Consider the following 19,618-nt stretch of genomic DNA (forward strand, 5'->3'; position numbering starts at 1 on the left):
AGCAAGAAGCAAACACTAAGACTGATTTCTTCAAAAAGGTGCAGTTTTACAGTTATGCTTTTGTAATTACATAATACATTACAGTATTAATTTTTCTGTGTACCCTTGATGCCTCTCGTAAGTACAAAGCATTTTTCTGTTTTCATTAACAAAATGCATTTTAGGTTAGTTTTGAGTGATATACTAAAATATTAAGCGTTAGTTAAACATTTCCTGCTGTTTATTTTACGTTTTATTGTACATAAAACAATTTTTCAAAGTTGGAATGACTTTTTTCTCTTTTGCTATACCTGTTTTTAGCTTTTTTCGGATTATCCGCGATTTTTGTTATCCGCGGCGGCCGCGCCACCCAATTCCGCGGATAATCGGGAGTGTACTGTAGTTCCAAATTTTTTGGGACATAAGTGCATTTTCTTTAGTACATTAAACTTTAATCATTTTTTTTTTTTTACTTTAAAAACAATTTAATAATTCTCTAACAAAGATTAACACTACTTTGTCCAATTTTACAGTTTTTTTTTTCATTTTTTTAAACAAATTTCTCATCTTTCTGTGAAAGTAGAATTTCATTTAATAAAATATTAAATTTCACTCTGCATAATATCTTTTTAAAAATAATTCTGAGTCACATTTTCAAATTATGCATCACTTTCAGATTTTTCTTTTCTAGTAAGATTACGTTATGAAATTATGCATTATCCATTTTTAAGAAATTATTTTTTATAAATTCATTGCACAATGATATTACTTACTACAGTTTAAATATCTTCTAAATGAGGATTTAACTTTGAAATTTAAATGATTAAAATCTATTATGAATGATCAAAAATTGTTTGTGCTATCACAAGAGAGGAAACAGCTTTGATAAATATGCCACAACTTTTTTTGAAAGTTCTTAAATAATTTAAAAGAGCTTAATTTTGATCACCAGTATTACTGAATTCCAATTCATTTAATTCTTCCATCCAAATTAACTTTATTAAAAAATTAACTGATATGTCAAATGTTGCTTCAAATGAAATTATTTTCCTGTTTTTACTATTGAAAAACTGTCATCACTACTTAAGATAAAAATTTGAAGTGACTATGACATAACCAAAATTATAGCAAAAGCTAAAGTTATCCTGTATCGGATTAGCATTGAAAATTAAGTGATGTTACGATCATAAGAAGAAAAAAAAAAAAAAAAAATGAAAATATATTTAGTATTAGTTATACTTGACAGAATCCCAGAGCAAAATCTTTCTACCATCTGCCATTTTATTTTCAATAAAAATGAGATAATGCGTTGAACAGCAGAATTTTAAAATCTTGGAATTAATTAAAAAGTCAGAGACTGTTCCAAATGATTTTTAAAAACCTCCAAAAGATAATTTTTTTCATAAGTTATAAATAGTTTTTAAAAAACAATGCTAAATGTAATTAAATATCACAGTAACTGGCAATTTCATGTGGTAAACTGTATATTTAAAACATGAAATAGAAAGACTGACATTTTGAACAAAGGGCTTAAACCTCTGTTAATCATTAAAAGCAAAAATTTTTAAGTTATTAGAAATGTAAAAAATTTTCAAGTAAAATTTACATTTTTAATAGTAATATGATAAAACAGATTTAATTTGTGACTATGACCTAACTAAAGTTTTTTTAAACTATCTAATTAATTATCACAAAAACTTTATTAAAACTTTCTTTATGCTTCAGAGTTTTTAAGTCCAAAATTTGTAGAAAATATATTTGGCAATTTATATTCCTATAGTGTTTAAAAATTTAGGCAATTAAGTTTTATTTTTGAAGATATTAAATGAAACAACGCAACACAACATGCAAGCCATTTACTCACAGATGTGCTGGGTGTCGATATCTTCTTAGGAATGGCAGGTAATGCAATGACTTCACTCTGAAATAAAAATCATGCACAACATGCAGAAGAGTGCAGTTATTTATGTTTACATGCACATTGAAACTGTGTAAAGAAAAGATGTGTGCACATGCAAACGTTTTTTAAATGATAAAGTAATAAGTCTTATGCATAAATTTATTATTCATGTTCGTAATACATTCAATTTTTCTGGAATTTATTTTCTATATACAATAGGGCTTCTTAAACTTTGGTTTCTTAAAAACAATGAAAGCAAATTCTTCTATAGAATCTTTGATACTAATAATAACAAATTTATTAAGAAAGGAATAAAAATTCAAAGGTGGTTTTAAAAAATTGTTTTTTGATTAGTTAATTTCATTGGTTATAAAAAAAAATATTTGATTTCATAAATTTCACTTTTTTTATTCCATGTCCAGATTTTGATTAGTTATTTATTTTTCTAACTTCTGGTAATTTGGAGTTGTGAAAGAATTTTTCACTTAAGAATGGGACAATGGATTTTCTTTTTCCTATTTTTTAAAAAAAATAATATTTTAAATACTAAATGACGAATCATGAAAGGAAAAAGTATAAGAAGTTCCAGTCAAAATCAATCCTAATTAATTAATTCAATGTTTAATTTCTGCATAAAAAATGTCAGCACTCTTAATGACAAAGCAAAAATCAAGCCTTTAGTTTTCTACTGACAAATTCAATTCATGAAAACTAATGAACAATTATTATATTTCTGATATCAACAATTTTTAAAACAAACTATTCTAAAAGATTAAAAAATTATATATATATATATATATATATATATATATATATATATATATATATATATATATATATATATATATATATATATATATATATATATATATATATATATATTTTTTGTAATTTTCATTATCTATTTAAAAATAAAGTAAATAAAAGAAAATATGCTTGAAGTATATTTTAATGCAGTATATAATTGCTCATATATTGTAAAATTAAATAATCTCTTAATTTTCATTTATTTATTTTTTTCCTTTCCTTTTTTATTTTTAATTTATATAATGAAAATATATAAAGAAAAGAAAATAAATTTCTAAAAATAAAATTAATTAAACTAAGTCAAGGTTTAAAAAAATAATAAATGAACAAAAGTTTAGAACTATATATTAAGGGGGATATTTTACAGGCTACTTTAATCTGCTCTCTATGAAGATGCCTATTTACAATAAGTATATTTTTAAAGAAAAATTATTTTTTTTTCTTTTTTTAAAATAGGTTATTTAAATATTTATTTATTCACAAACTGAATTGAAAAAAATTGTGCTGCATTCATTGATGGATCTGACTTTCTTCTTCATATTGTCACAAAGAAAGTGGATGTAACAATGAATTTTTAAACCACTTATGCCATTTACATAATTTATATATTTGCATCTTCAAAAATCAAAAGCCAATAAATAAGCTTTCAGCTTGAGTCTTTCCAGAACAATGAACACAGACACCCTTCCAATAGCTTGATCTGATAGATGCAACAACTGTCATTTGAAGTCTTAACTCATAGCCAGAAAAAGGTTCTCATAAAATAAAAAGAGTTCATGGAATTCTAATTTCTTGTTCATTGAACAAATTTTTGAGACAATTCAATATGCAATTGACAACAATTGCTCACTACAGAGTATGCAAAAAACTAATGTTACAACAGAGGAAAACAATCCTTTAGTGTGATATTTCTAGTGTATCATCATATAAAAAATCTGATAAATTTATGCATAGACTTAAAATATACATATAAACAAATCTCATGCACATTGAATCATGCAAAAAAATTAATATTAAAGAAAAAGATGCATGCAAAGGAGAAAAGAAAATAAGTCAAACTCATCCAACAAACAAAAATTTATAATAAACTAATTATAACAAAAAAAAAAAAAAATGCAGCTCAAACAAGGGAAGGGGTAGCATTTAGCCCTCAATCGCCCTAATTTTTCTATATTTTGAAAAATATTTAATATTTTAGAAAAAATCAAGAGAGGCACTTTTTTTTTTTTTTTTTATAGAAAACTTAGATTGGAACAATCTATTACTTGAATAATAAAGCCCTAATTTTATTTGTAAAATAAAACTGGTACAACATTATAAACTATTTGTATCAGAAAATATTTGTACTTTAATCTATTTGATAAGCAACTATAAATATTTGCAAATACTTTAATTATTCTACAAATAATTGGCATTTCCATAAAAAGTTTGTAACCATCTACTTTCTTACCACATATATAAAATATCATATATATATATCAAAGAATGCTTATCTGTTTGTCAGATTCAACATTTAAATTGCACAAAAACCATATATAGAGAAACTGACAAATCCTAGCATGAAATTTTAGAAAAATATTGTAATATCTGTCACAACAATAAAGGTAAATACAGTCAATGATAATTGAAGTTAAATAAAAGTTGTGGACAAATATAATAGTGGTGAATAGTTTCTATGCATCTTAAACTTATACAAAGTACTTTTTAAAATATATATATATATATATATATATATATATATATATATATATATATATATATATATATATATATATATATAGGTTTTTATAAAATAGAATATTGCTAGTGTTAAGAATTTATTAACTGCCTTCACACATTAGACTCATATATAGGCCTATTTAAATGAAAATAATGAAAACCCATTAAACTTTCCTAGACTATCACACTAAATGTCATTGAATATGCAATAAACAATTACAACAAATTAGAAAATATAAATAGTAGGTTTATTGTTTACCTTTTGTGGATTAATAGGTTTGCGGAAAAAGAACCATTCATCTTCCGTGACATTTGAAGTTAAAGGTATCTTCTATAAAAAAGGTGGAATTAAATTCATGAAAGTAGAACAAATGCTTATGGGGGGGGAATATATGAATGAAGAATAACACAAATAATAATAATAAAAATTTCAGAAAATATTGCGGATTTGAGAGTTTATTCTTGACAATAAAGAGATTAATATGAAATTATTAACTTATTTCTTCCCTAAATTAAAAATAATTTTTTCCAATATTATAATAGAAAACATTTGGAAGTGATTTGTTTTAGCAATGATAACTTTGATAATTGTGTTTTCAGAATATATAGCTTTCAATTGACTGATAGAAAAATAAAATAGTGGATACCTTTTTTTTTTTTTTTTTTTTCTTTCTTTTCTTTTTAAAAGTATTAAATCGTTTCAATAGATGTTAAGTGGGGAAAAAAAAAAAAAAAAAAAAAACTCTCACTAAAAATAATTTAAGCTGAAATAGGTTAAAAAAATGAAATTATCTCTATAAGCCTTTTTTTGTGTGTATTGTACTAAAAATTAAAGCAAGTCCTAAGTAATAATATTTATATCTGTTGAAGCCCTTTAGTTGAATTCAAATAAAAAGACTGGCAGGTTTTTTTGTTCGAAGAATGTTTAATTTAAATTTCAGAAAAATGGCAATTTCTAATAATTAGCAAGTTGACACCCAAATTTATCTGATGAGATTTAACAGTTACTATAGTCTCTGTATTTTGTATAGGCGGTTCAAGGTCATATTTTCTACCTCGTTATTGGTTGTCTGGTACCAGTAACACGGTAGAAAATGTGACCTTGAACCGCCTACAGAAAATACACAAACTATAGTTGTATTATTTCATCTCTTGTGCCATCAAAATACTAATAGGTAATATCTTTGCAAAAAATAAATAAATAAAGATGCTGCTGCAAATAGCATGCCATGCTGTAGTAAAATTAGAAGATTGTGAGATAAATACACAGCTTTTCAATTTCCATATGTAATAACTTTAATTACAAATATATAAAATTAGTATATTCATTTAAGTGTTTTCCAGGCCACTTAATTTAAAAATTAAAAGCACTTCCATTTTACCTCACGAATTGTGCAAACCTTGAGAATCTATTTTCCACACATTTCAGAATGAAATTACGATAAATTTCAGACGAAATTTCCATACTACCTATCTCTACCATGAACAACTGGGGGGGGGGGGGGACAGGCAGCATTTAAAATTTACATTTTGCTGTGATCTGCTTTTTTCTTTGAGAAAGATTTGGTTTGGACTAGGCTAAAATACCTCCTAGAGATTTCAGTATTCTATTATCAATCTTAAGAACTGACAATTTGGAATAAATAAAAAAATAAAAAATAAACTAGCTTTAAAATTACTGTAATTCCTCAAAAAAATCTCTAAATATCCAGTCAATTTAAAGCTTATGTCCATATACTTCCAATAGGATATGCTCAAAACAGAAATATATTCTTCCACTTTTTTGGTTACAAATTAACTTATTTTTTATTTAAAATAATGAATAAAAATTTCTTCAAAAACATAAAAGTTTCCTTTTTGGCTTATTTTTTAAGAAACAGAAAAAGACTATTAATAGTTAAAAAGAAATATTTACATTAAGTTTCATTGAAATACAATAACTAAACACATTAATGGTTATCAATAAAAAAAAAAAAAGTACTTACTCGCAAGCCCTTTGAAAGCCTTCTGATTTGTCTTTCAGCTTCTAAGTATCGGGATTCACAAATATATACATCTTGTTCGGGAACTTCTGTTGGGCGCTCTGTATAGAAGATAAAATTTATTAGAATCTCACAATGAACACGTTAGTAATCAATTAAATAAGTGATACTAATGCATTTTTAATATATTGCTCACTTGTACAGTAATCTTTATATTCTAGGACTGCACAGTGTCCTATAACACTGAGTAAAGGATTAGTGTCTTCAATAGAACTCAGGAACACTTCTTGTCGGAAAAATAGCCTTGTTGGTGGATGTTGAACTTCTTGAGGAGTCACAAACCACGGCCCATGGAAGAAAGCATTGCCCCTGAAATCATTTTAATTAACACTAATGTAATTAAATCTATTAATATGATACAATTTTCAAAAAAAAAAAAAAAAAAATATTTTGTGCTCATATTTTTTATCTTTTATTTTTTCTTACTGGTTTAAAAATGTTAGCCTTATTATGTATATGTGTAATGATATTTTAAACTCATAATTTAATCCAAATTAATTTCAAAGTTTTATTTTAATTTAGTATATATTAACTTCATAAAATATTCTCTTATTTCTTGATCCAATTCCACCTTTTCTGTTTAATTAATTCAAGAATAGCTTTGTAAAAATGCTTTCGTCAGCGGTTCAAACGCACGACATGAAGAGATAGAAAAATGTCCAGCAAGCACATTCTTTTAAAAGATCCCTGTGTTTCTCTTATCAGAATCAAAATGTGTGAGAAATCCCTATCAGAATCTTAATAATATATAAGCACTGTGAAAAAATATTTTCCCTATCAATATCTCTTGTCATATAAGATGAGGGATAATTTATTTCTCTCTCTCTTCTATGCTAATCTGCTCTTTTGCCGCATTGTGAGCGGACATGCCTTGTCTGTGCCGCTTGTACATAAATATGCCTTCCCAGGATGCAATAAATGCAAACTTTAAAATCGAAAGCATCTCCTCTATTTTCGAAATTGCCTTCTACTTCAAATAAAAATTATATGCTTATATATATATGCTTTTATATATATATATACATATACACACACACAAACTAGAAATAATTCTGTTTTGTTTGTACAAGAAATGCTGAATTTCAAAGTAAGTTTTAGAAATAAAAAAAAATAAAGAAAGAAGAAAAGAAAAGAAACTAGCAGAGATGAATCAACATGTAGACAAGACAATTAACTTACATTTTGTCAATCCACATCCTGTCTATCCTGCCTATAAGAGATTTATTGTGCTCTGTTCGCACATAACAACAGTCACCTAAAAACACAGAAAATATTTCTTAATTAAATCATTTACACATTTACATGAACAATGACTAAAAAGACTACGTTAAACAAAACTTTATTTTTATTTATTTATTTTGTCTCAATTTGTTAAGATATTTCTATATTCTAGCATGACCAAAACAGGAATTTAAAGATTTTCATAAAAGTTTAATATGAATAACAAAATTTGTAATATCCCCTAATGTCTCTTTAGATAAAATTTAATTAAAGTTATAATTTTAATAAAATCAAGTTAGAAATAAAAAATAAAGCAAATTAAAACTAAATAATTAAAGGAAATGAAATATTTTAGTACTGCAAGAAATGAAAGAAGGAGACTTTAAAATATATTTGTTAAAATAATTTTATTCATTCAAGTAACTAAAATTAATCCTTACCCTTTCAATGCTTAGTTTTAATTGATCAACAACCAATTTAAAAGCAACACAAAGATTATTTGAGGTAATTTGGAATCATAGTCAGAGTATAATGTACGAAAAGAATCCCTATGTCTCATCCTCAAAGTCAGATCTACACATATTAAAATAATGGGTGGGATTTGGTTTTAAACCTGAAACCCTCCATCTCTGAAGCTGAAACTTTATTACTAGGCTACCATTTCTCTTAATATTATATAAAAATATAAATCAACATATAATGATTTTACTATATTGTAAAATAAAAAATCATATATAATTTAAATTCAACATTTGTTTTCCCCTAAAAGCATATTATAAATATTATTGGATAATTATATTAAAAAATTCTTAAAGCTAAATTTAGATTTTTAAAAAAGTGAAATTTATTCAATCATTTTACCAAGCTTGTATGTCCCTGATGGAATTGTGTACTGTTCATAATAAATTGCTCCTTCATCTGGGTTTTGCACTTCACAAACCAAATTCTGTAATTCAAAATAACAATTATTTTTTTTAAATGAGCAATACCAAAACAATACAGACTTCTTATCACCAAATTTAAAAAAAATATATAGAAATATACAACAATTCTATTTAACTGGAAATATACATATAGTTAGTAATGACCAGCAATCACGACATAATAAACAGGTAGCAAAATAATAATAATAATAGGGTCGTATTAAGTGACATACATGGCTAAGAGCATAAAAGAAGAGTATTCTTTTTAAAATAATTATTTTAACTTAAGTATTTAGAAAAATCTTTAAAAAGAAATTATCTTTGCAAGAAATTTAAAGTAATCCATTTTGATTGTCAAAAAATGACTCATGATTTTGAATTATGTTTAGTGGTTTTTTTGGCTGCTCATTAGTGACAAAGTTTGCATTTTGACTGATTGCAAAAAATGCTTAAGCCAACATTTGCTATTTGCTGTGGTGTTCCAAAAGCAAATTTTGAATATGTTAAAATGAAAAATAGAAAAATGGTGATTTAATGATTTAATATATATTGTTTAATTTTCATGCATTGATTGAAGTACTGAAAATGCCAAAAACATTAACTCTTATGTATTGGACAATACATAAATCAGGTCTATTACTTTTCATTATTTTTCAGACATATGCTTTTATGTGCCACCTAAGAATAGTCTGCAGTGAGAAAATGTCCATTGGTGAATGACTAAACATTACTAAAGAATTATTTCTTGCAATCATCTCCCATTAATACTCACTTTTATTTATTGAAAATGGAAATTATATATTTAAACAATACAATAAACAATTAGGAGTCTTATAATAATTTAAAATATTTTCCTTCAAATGCTGCAAATTTAATTCATTCATGCATAAAATAATCATTTTCAAATACTTGATTTTGAAAACCTTTCTTTTATGGTAAGCAAGTGTGAATAGCTAAATAAACCAGACACATTATTACTGATTGCATTTAAATAACTCAATGCTATATACTGTTAAACATTTTAAACAACAAACAAAACACTTAAAATACAAATAAAATTGATATTAATTATTTTATCATATATTGCATTCAATAGCAATGTTAAAAAAGATGTTTTGAAAAAATGCTAAAATGAGAAAAAGTAGTTTAAAAAAATAGAATAGAAATAAAAATTTAGAAGCAAATACAAAAGGTATAAAGGATATAACAGATTAGTTAATTGAATAGCAGAAAAGGGAGATTTTTAAATATAGACTGCATTATAAAATTCAATGCAAGATTTAAAGATAATGCTAAGATTTTTTTAATGTAAGAAATTAATTCTATGAATATGAAAATTCTGCAAATGCCCATTCAAAGAAGCTACAAAGCTGATTCAAATCATCTGAATATCATTGCCAAATTCCTCCTCCTTTTGTTTTAAGTACAATAATTGATTGCCTACCTATAGTGTGTACTTTGTTCATAAGAGATGCTCACCCATATGGATAAAAACACACAAATATATTCAAGCATACACTTGCTTAAGAGTTATCAACTAAGTTGAGATCGCTTTTGTATAACAGCCTCTTCAGATGGTATCAATGCAATTTTTGAGAAGTTTGAAAATGAAACTTGGATATTTCAGTATTTTGAGATATTAGAATTAAAATTATCTTAGGAATGAGGTTGTTAAAAACTACAACATATAATTTAATAGCAGAGATGGGCAATTTTTCAATATGTGTTATAAAGTTCCATGTAAAATTTTCTTAGTTTATACATACAGAGAACCATATATAATTAAACTTTATATATAATTTATCTTTAACCTTTAGCTTATGGCCCGTACAACTGTTGTACCAGATTTTTTTTTAAAAACCTTTCCTTATAGCTCGGTACAACTGCTGTACAAGCAACAAGTTTGAACTTCGTTCACCCACTTGAACTTTCCAGCTGAACCCCAATTGCCTCATAAAATCCCTTCCCTTTTGTGTCGCATCACTTAGGGTCAGGAGATTTCATCAAGCAGTTGCTATAATCATTGTTGGTGCTAGTAAGTCTTGTGAACCCTGCTTTGGTGGTATTTTTTTAATGAATTAGTATGCATAATTTATGGAATGAGTTTGCATAATTTCATTGGTGGGAAATACTCATTGCAAACTTTCGTTGCTTCCTGTTTCTTAATTTTTTTAACTTTATAAATTCTTTAATATTTTAATATAATTTTGTAACTTTATAATAATATATGGTATAGTTGGGCTCATCTATTTGTCTAAATATCTGAACCAAGAATTTACTAATCATTTGAACAAGAAGAATTACTTAAAGTTTCATTTCTGATTGACACCCTAGACAAATTGTTACTTCTTTGCTCCCATTCTTCACAATTGATGCAGAAAAACTAAATAGAACCTCATTAAAAAAAAAAAAAAAAAAAAAAAAAAAAAAAAATCACTGTCATTATATTTTACATTGAAAAGTGACAAAACACTTTGTTTTGTCTTCATGCTTACCTCCCTCCCCCTTACTGAAGCCTTGGGCATATATACTTCCCAGTCACTAATGTATTAGTCTAACACAGTATTAAAACAACCTACAATTTCTTTCAGCTTTAAATTTTAATACTTGAACTGGATATATTACTGCTAAAAATACATTCTGGTTTTGATTTAAAGTAAGGTGGTTTCACCATTATTTTTCATAATTTATGAAACTGATTGATTTAATAATTTATAATTAATCATTCACTAAAAGTTATAATTCTAATTTTAAAATATTGAAGGAGGTTGTTAAAATCTATCAAAAATAATAATTAGTAGTTTTTCTATATCAGAAGAGAAATATTAAAATCTTTATACCTTCATTTCAATCCACTGAGAAGTTACTAGACAAATTATTCCAGAAATATTTGCATTGAAATAAAATAAAGTAGCTGCATAAAAAAGTCAGGAATTCTAGATTTAATTTGAAGCATTTCTAAAAGGTAATCCAAATCAGCTGCTAGTAAAACTTGTATTTAATAACGAATGCTGGTCATTTAGAATAACAAATATATTGTTTTAAGTTTTTTTAAAAAGTTTTTTGCTAACTACTTTTCAGCATAATATTATCGCAATATAATCTTATATATCGAATTCTAAGTAAACCATATCTAATCTTACTTTTTAAAAATTAATTGTCTTAAATCTGGTAATTACCTACATATTAGTAAATTTTTCTGCAGAAAAATAATTTTTTGTTATAATTAAGGTATTTATTGTCTGTAAAATTGAGCATAGTTTTCAAAAATACTATACTGCAATGAGTAATTGAAATTCTCAGCTAAAAAAAAAAAAAAAAAAAAAAAAAAAACCACTATAAATTGTAAGAATCGGCAATAGAAAAGGAAAACCTTAATAGTAATTATGTCAAAAACCGTTCAAACTATGTTAGAAATAAAAATTATATTAGATTTCTGTGAGCGCTATATATTAACACTAAGACATTCAAAGATATTTTAAGCTATAAAACAGCATATGATTGTTATCTGTGTTATGCACAAAGAAATGGGAATATTTTTAAAAAAGAAATATAAACAATTAGGATCTTTATGCATGATATATAAATCGTCACATTTTATCAAATTTGATGAATTAGAAGAATAACAAAATAAAATTTACAATGATGTGTTTAAGCTTTATAAGAATTATATTTACAGCTTCAGTAATGCTTGAGAAATTCATTTAATTACAAATATGATTGAAAAATTTACAATATTTTGTTTAATGTGCTAAATAACAATACAGCAGTTATCCAATTTACAATTTATTTAATGTCATAATATTTAATTCAATAGTTTCTCCTACAGAATTGGTAAACTAATGATTCAGAAAAAAATAAATGAAACAGCGATAAAAAGCTTTTTCTAGGCTTCAGACATGGTCAAACCGCAAAAAAGCAAATTGGTTATGATGGAGAGAACAGATGACCAATTACCACTATGGGTGGTCGAAATCGGAAAGGCTATTTCCAACAATCGCCTTTAAAAAAAGGGGAAAGCATATTCTAGTTTTTCTCAATGAATGCCCATATTCAAAGTAACTTTTCTGAGTTTGGGCTCCTAAAGCTTAAAAAAAAGGATAAAAAGAATTCATCATTTTCATAAAATAAAGAGAAAAAGACCTACTGGTCTGGGCTTTGTAACAACATCCAAATCAGGTTCATCATCATTACTTTCATCCTTTGGTTTTTCAAATCCATCTTTAAACACAGATGGAACACGTATTGGGTCAACTGGTTCTTCTCGAGGGACGATATGTACATGAATGTTAGCAGTAAAATTCCATATCTGAAAAATAAAGAATCTAATATAATACATGCATATTGGGAAACATTTATTTGCATACATTTAACAGTCAAATAATTTTCTGACTAAGAATAAAAAATCACTACACCCACAAAAGAAAACATTTTTTCCCCCTTCAACTGTCAGATGAGTATCTACCAGATAAAAATTTTACAATTCCTTTGTTTTTTGAAACTCAAATTTAACTCATTTATAGTCTGGAGAAAAAAATTGTATAGGAATTTAAGGTACTGGACAAGTTTAACTTCTATGCCCAATAAACTTGAAAGTTCATTTGCCGAGACTGTTATAAGCATGTATATATAATTTGAACAAACTGAAGTGAATGGACAAATATGCTTTTCAGTGCTTAAAATTACATAAAAAAATGAACCCCTTGTGCATGAAATGCAACGAGAAGACAACAACATTTCCTACATCTTGTTAAAATGTTCAAAATATACTGTCTACAGAGAAGCATTCTGGAACCATTCACCATTTTTATCCTTAAAATTAGCCTATAGTGTCAAAACGTATGCCTTATTAATTGTATAGGTGTAAAATAAATAAATTTATGTCAATTCATTTCATTAGACAGAAATAATGCATTCAAATTGTAAGTGTTAAAGTTTTGACAGTTTCCAAAATAGCTATTCAAAGACTAACTACTAATTTTTGTTATAAGTTTAGAAATTCTTTTTTTTTTTTTTTTTTTTTTTTTCAGATCTTCTAAGAGCCTGAAATCTCAATAGGAATAACTACACTTTAAAGTTCATTTAAGGAATTTTCACTCTCGGTCAGATATTCGAAAAATCATGTGCTATCATTTAAAAAATATTTCCTCAGTCTCAATCTCAAGTTCCTAGTTTTATACATTTATTTATTGTATAAAAAGAAATTGAATAAACCAACTATCTATCTCAACAAAACTTAATTCCATTTCAGAAAAATATTTTTTTATTAAATTATTAATTCCTAAAATTGAAAGAATCTTACAAACAACAGTTTTAGAGTCAAGAATAAGATTCATATAAGATACTGGGCAAAGTAATTCAGCATTTAATACTGAATCCTTTATAAATTGTAAATATTAAACATATTGATAACAGGAATGTGATAAACCAAAAGGCATAAGAGAGAAAATCCAAAAATGCAACAAAAGACAATACACAAAGAAAAACAATGCAAAAATATGAATGAAATAGTCAATGTACAATTACAGCCCAAATGGTTTTTATATTGATTTCAAGATATTTATTAAGGTAAGAAATCAATAGATATGATTTTCCCAAAGACACTTTAAGGACATATTTAAATATATGTACATTGGGAAACATATATGGGAGGGGACAATATTTTAACCTAAATATACCTCACTACAATAGTTAACAAACATTTCTTTAACAATCAATGGAACATTCGTAACATATCTTAGACATATTAATGGGTCCTTTATTGGTAAGACTCAAGTGGCATTTCATAGTTTGCTTTTGAGCATCATTCGCAGTGGTACAGCAAGTGACTTCGTCTGTAAAAATCAGATGTGGAAGAAATTTTCCAGACTAGCGACCTCATTTTATCTGATGAAGATTTCTCTACAATTTGAAAACTTCTTACATAGAGTGTGGAGGGATGTTCAGCAAGCAAGGAAGAACATTCATTTTCTCTTAGAGGGTAGAAAATTCCTACCATGGGATAAATTGCAAATTGTTGTTAAAAAAGTGGAAAAAGATGAGAAATTAAAAAAAGCAGAAAACTGTGGATCTCAGAAGAATCATGTCCCTGGGATAAGAAGATTCTAATTAAATTTATAACTATAATAATGTTTGGCAGATATTTAATATTTAGAATGGTACATCAAGGCATGTCCCTGATGATCAAAAATTGAATATTTGATATTTAACTTGAATTTTTCAATTGCAATTTAATATCTGCTCTTATAAATATTGACATCACAAAATAAAGTAATTACAAAATGATTTTCAGTCATAAAATGCATCTTCAATGTACAATGCACAAATTTTATAATACTCTAAATGGTGCAAACATTTTACAAGCAAAAAATACAAACATAGATCATTTCAAAACCTGGTAACAACAATGTAAGAGAACATGCTGCAAAACAGAAATCATCTATATATTTAAAATAATAAGGAAAACAGGCAAGATCTAGACTTGGTATTAAAAAAAAAAAAACACTGAACTCCATAAAATAATTAATAGTGCCAAACATATATACCAAGAGGTAAAAAAAGAATCATTAAACACTAAAATAAATTTACACAAAAAGTGCTTGACATATTAAAAATATTGCAGTATTATCCTAATTATCCAATCTCAAGAACGATAACATTCAATTCAGAAACAGCAGAAATGTGAAATGCCAGATAAAACTAAAGAATCAGTTGCCAAACTCCTCTCATTAATCTTTTCTTGTTATCCTATTATTTCACAAAGAAACTCATTAACCCTAGATATATCATCAGTCGTCATCCCTACTCACTGTCTGAAAACCTCCATTCAATATAACAAATTGAAACTTTAATCACAACAGCTAGACTAATTTTCATTGCCAACATGATGAGTTCACTATTTTTAAGTACATTTAACCAATAAGAATATTCTATCTGTGTATTCAAGTATTGTGTATTCTGTGTAAGTATAGTTTGAAATAAATTTTTAGTTTATTTTTAATTATATTATTATGTCTATAATTTTATTAAATTTTTATAGTGAAAAAATTCTGCTCATCAGAATTAATTAACGTTATTAAAAATAGGCCTACTGACCACACCACCATATTAATGCTGTTAGTATAATCATGTGAACCAATTTTGATGAAATACATCGTATCAAAGCAAAAGAGCATCATTTTAAATAAAAATATTTGTTTATGTGATTTTATTATTTATAATATTTTGTTTTTATTTAATTATTTTATTTATATTTTTTATTCTTTGTATATTTATTCATACAGTAAAGATTAATACTGAACATAGATGGCGCAGTATGCGCTAAACCATATGTATGTTTGGAATGTGGGGGAGGCGCACTTAAGCTTGTTTTTTTTTTGTAAACACTTCTCCCTGAGAGTTGGTGTGAAACTGATGCAAGTAGGCACTGCTCGCTCTTTTGTTAGCTCTTTGTTTGTCAACAAGCACAGAAAAAGTTTCTGATTATGATAATTCTTGTCATTGTAGCACAGATATAATTATATAATTTGATAAGAATATAGAAATAAATTGAATGCAATTTCAATCATTGTTTTTTTTTTGTTTTTGTTTGGATTACTCAACAGAAATATAAGTCATAACTGCCTGCTTATTCTTTATGATATATCAATTCCATTGCATTCCTTAATTGCAAAAATTATTGAATTTTGCACTTTACTTACAACATGTATATATTTATTGCTATCACATGAAATAATGGGTGATTTCAGGTAATAAAATACAGTTGCTGCAAACCAAACTCGGACACCACGGGGAAAAAGCTTGCTTTTTCAAAATACTTCAATTAAAATGAATTAGAAAAAAATTTAGCAGGCTTAGTTTTTTAACAGTGAATTTATTGTACAGCTAAAAACAAACCCAAATAGTGCTTATTCATAAATTATAATTAAAAATTTAGATACAAAAGTAAAATTTGTGAAAAAAGAGTCTGTAAGCCAAACACCGACATCTCATAACTAGGCACCAAATAAGTGCAGCTCTGGTTAAAAATTACAGCCAATTTTATGATTAACATTATAGTTATTCAGGGAAATTTCCCAGTTGCATTATTTTCATTTTCTGTAGAAGTAAACATTGATTTAATTAAAATGTGAAGGCAAAGGGGCCAAACGAGCATTAAGTTTTTAAAAAAAATTAGTTGTTAAGCATACTGAAGATGGAAAATCTGTGCCAGAAATATCAGAGATTGTCCACAGAAGTCATTTAATGGTCATGACATAATAAAATGCTTCAAAACCAATAATCAGGTGGAAAACAAGCCTAAGACAACCCACAATAAGATTTCCAAAGAAGCAAAAGAGCAATATTTAATAAGAAAAATAAAAACAAATCTGTTCCTTAGACTGATGAAGCTATCTATTATTATTGAAAAATAATTAGGAAAAAAAGTTAGCCTATCAACAATAAGAAACATGCTCCATATTGCAGACTTCAATGGAAGAAAAAACAAAAGACAAAAGCATTTCATAAGTTTCATAACTCAGACTTAAATTCGCAAGAAAAAACAAAGATATTTCTTATTGGAAAAATATCTTATTTATTGGTGTGAGCAAATTCGGCATTTCCAGCTCCGAAGACGAGCCTTACATCTGGAAAAGACAAGCGAGGAATTTCACACAAATTTTTTTTAAAACAACAGTGAAACATGGTGGTGGTTCAGTAACGGTCTGAGACTCGTTTTCAGCTACTGGTCCAAGAACACTGCATTTTATTAAAGAAAGGATAGATCAGAATGTATAACTCAACATTAAAAGAAAAATTTACAACAATGTGTGCTGAAATTTCTCTTGGAAACAACTGCTGATTTTATCAGGATAACATAAAACTTATCAAGTGCGTTCTTAGCTTCTATAAAAATGTCCTCACCTCATGGACACTCCACCCAAAATTCCATTGAAAATTTATTGAAATATCTTAAGAAAAAAGTCTGGGAACATGCCATTTCCTATAGAGATGAATTGAAAAGAGAATTGTGGCAGGAATGAGAAAATATTAAATCTAATTTTTCTGAAAAATTGGTGCAATCTATGCCTAAATGTCTTAAAACGGTTATAAAAAACAGAGCTTAAGAAGAAAATAATAAGTTATTTGAAATGTTAACTAGTTTTTAAAATCTTCTTATCCATCCAAGTTTAGGTTGCAGATTATTTTTAGTTTTGTTTTATTTTAGGCCATAATTTCTGGTTAAAATGAATTAATTTATAATTTTTGTTATTTGTTTATGGATATTATTGAAATAATTCATGAGGTGTTAATGCTATATTATGCTATAAGGTGTTAAAGGGTAAAATAACAAGTTTGTTTCTAGCAAACTTATGTGCAAAATTTTTTTATATATAAAACATATATAATGAATTTTTCAAATGATACAATTGAAAAAGGTAAAATGAAGAAAAAGAAGGGTTTTATCTGTAATAAATGAATATGATGCAAAAAAAGAGCAACTATTTGCATACCCAAAAAAAGAATTGTGTTTTTCTTTTAGAATTTAACTACTTATTATTGGTTGTTTATAGTAAAAATAGTTAACAAGTTGAATGGGAAACTACATTGAAATAAATTAATCATATTAACAAAAATATATCCAAAAGAAATGTTTATTAAAAAGTTGCAAAAACATTTTAAATGTGCTACACAGGAAAAGTGATGTAATGTAATAGAAAATTTCATTAGTACTTTGCATTCAACAACATTCATGCATATTTATTATTTGCTTATTAGATATTTTTATACTTGGTTTCTTTTGTTCAAATAGATGTTCTACAAAACAAAAGCCCTAATATCTTTTCTAAAAGCTCATGAACAATTTCTACAAATTTGAAAAAAAAAAAAAAAAAATTTAACATTAAAAGATTCTCTATAAAAGTAAATATTTTCCCAGGGAAATCTTATTTCATGATTTTATAATAAAACATTGCTACAACAATCACAATCTTACACAATAGATTTATCATGACTATTGGGTGTTGTGTTTTGCATTCTTTGCTAAACATTGTATTATATCTGTAATAATTTTCCAAAATAAACTCATAGCAAATCTTAATGATATAGCTGAAGATAGCCAAAGTCATTATAACATAATCTGAATACTAAAGAAGAAAATTTAGTGAATTCAAACATAAATTTAAGCTACTAATGAAGAGTAGCATCACATATATATGTTATTCGGATAAAACTATTGAACTATTCATGCACATTATTTTAATTGAAAGTGGAAATAGAATTTTGAGCTAATTATGATCCAAAAGTGATGGGTACAAGGCAAATTCATTATTAAACTGACTTTATTTTTTTTTTTCCTTGTTGAAAGGTTAGATGCTTTTAAATATGTTACTAGGCTGTTAGAAAATAAAATTAATGATATTTTATTGGCCCACAAATACTAAAAATATATTAAACATCACTTTCAAAGAAATTTAAATGCAAGACTGTTGAAAAAAGTTTTTAATACTTTTCTATCCTTAGATATCTGACTTTTCTTACATAAATAAAATAATATTTCTGAAATTGGTTACTCTATCCAAATTCAATTACTTCATAATTTTTTAAAGCATTTTTAGCTGTTTTATAATATCTCAAAAATACTCATAAAAAAAATAAGAATTTTTGTAATCTAACTATATTTTTCATACATAATATTTGATGTTTTTTAAAATTTATAATACTGACTTTTCTTTTTCATGAATAAACTTACTACCAACCTCACACATAAAATTATAATTTGTCATCATATCACTTCTGGATAAACTAAAAAATTTCATTTTTTAAAAATTTATTTTATTTTAGACTAACACATCAAGATGTATCCCTAAACTCCAAAATAATATTCAACTAGAAAATTCACTCATTTAATAACATTTTGAAGTCAAAAAAGTCATCATTTTGAAATTTATTTTTGAAAAAAAAAAAAAAAAAAAAAAAAATCTTTATTTGTTCATTTTGATATCTGGCTATATTTAAAAAAAATTACTTTAGGTATACATATACTA

At 26.0% G+C, this 19,618-nt stretch overlaps 1 protein-coding gene across 9 annotated transcripts in view; it reads right to left on the bottom strand.

The window, feature by feature from the left end:
* LOC129956923 (protein polybromo-1-like) overlaps positions 1 to 19,618 on the bottom strand; it is a 91,780-nt gene that overhangs the window by 15,300 nt on the left and 56,862 nt on the right. For 6 of the 9 annotated variants that reach the window (XM_056068972.1, XM_056068966.1, XM_056068971.1 and 3 more), the window contains 7 exons: positions 12,739 to 12,900; positions 8,530 to 8,614; positions 7,627 to 7,702; positions 6,584 to 6,756; positions 6,391 to 6,488; positions 4,665 to 4,736; positions 1,844 to 1,900 (listed from right to left, as the gene is read on the bottom strand). In XM_056068972.1, coding sequence (XP_055924947.1) covers positions 1,844 to 1,900; positions 4,665 to 4,736; positions 6,391 to 6,488; positions 6,584 to 6,756; positions 7,627 to 7,702; positions 8,530 to 8,614; positions 12,739 to 12,900 — 723 coding nt within the window. The remainder of the gene's footprint in view (positions 1 to 1,843; positions 1,901 to 4,664; positions 4,737 to 6,390; positions 6,489 to 6,583; positions 6,757 to 7,626; positions 7,703 to 8,529; positions 8,615 to 12,738; positions 12,901 to 19,618) is intronic. The other 3 variants (XM_056068964.1, XM_056068969.1, XM_056068968.1) reach the window with 3 other exon arrangements.

This window comes from Argiope bruennichi, chromosome 11 (assembly GCF_947563725.1).
Source record: "Argiope bruennichi chromosome 11, qqArgBrue1.1, whole genome shotgun sequence".
NCBI classification, from domain to species: Eukaryota; Metazoa; Arthropoda; class Arachnida; order Araneae; family Araneidae; genus Argiope; species Argiope bruennichi.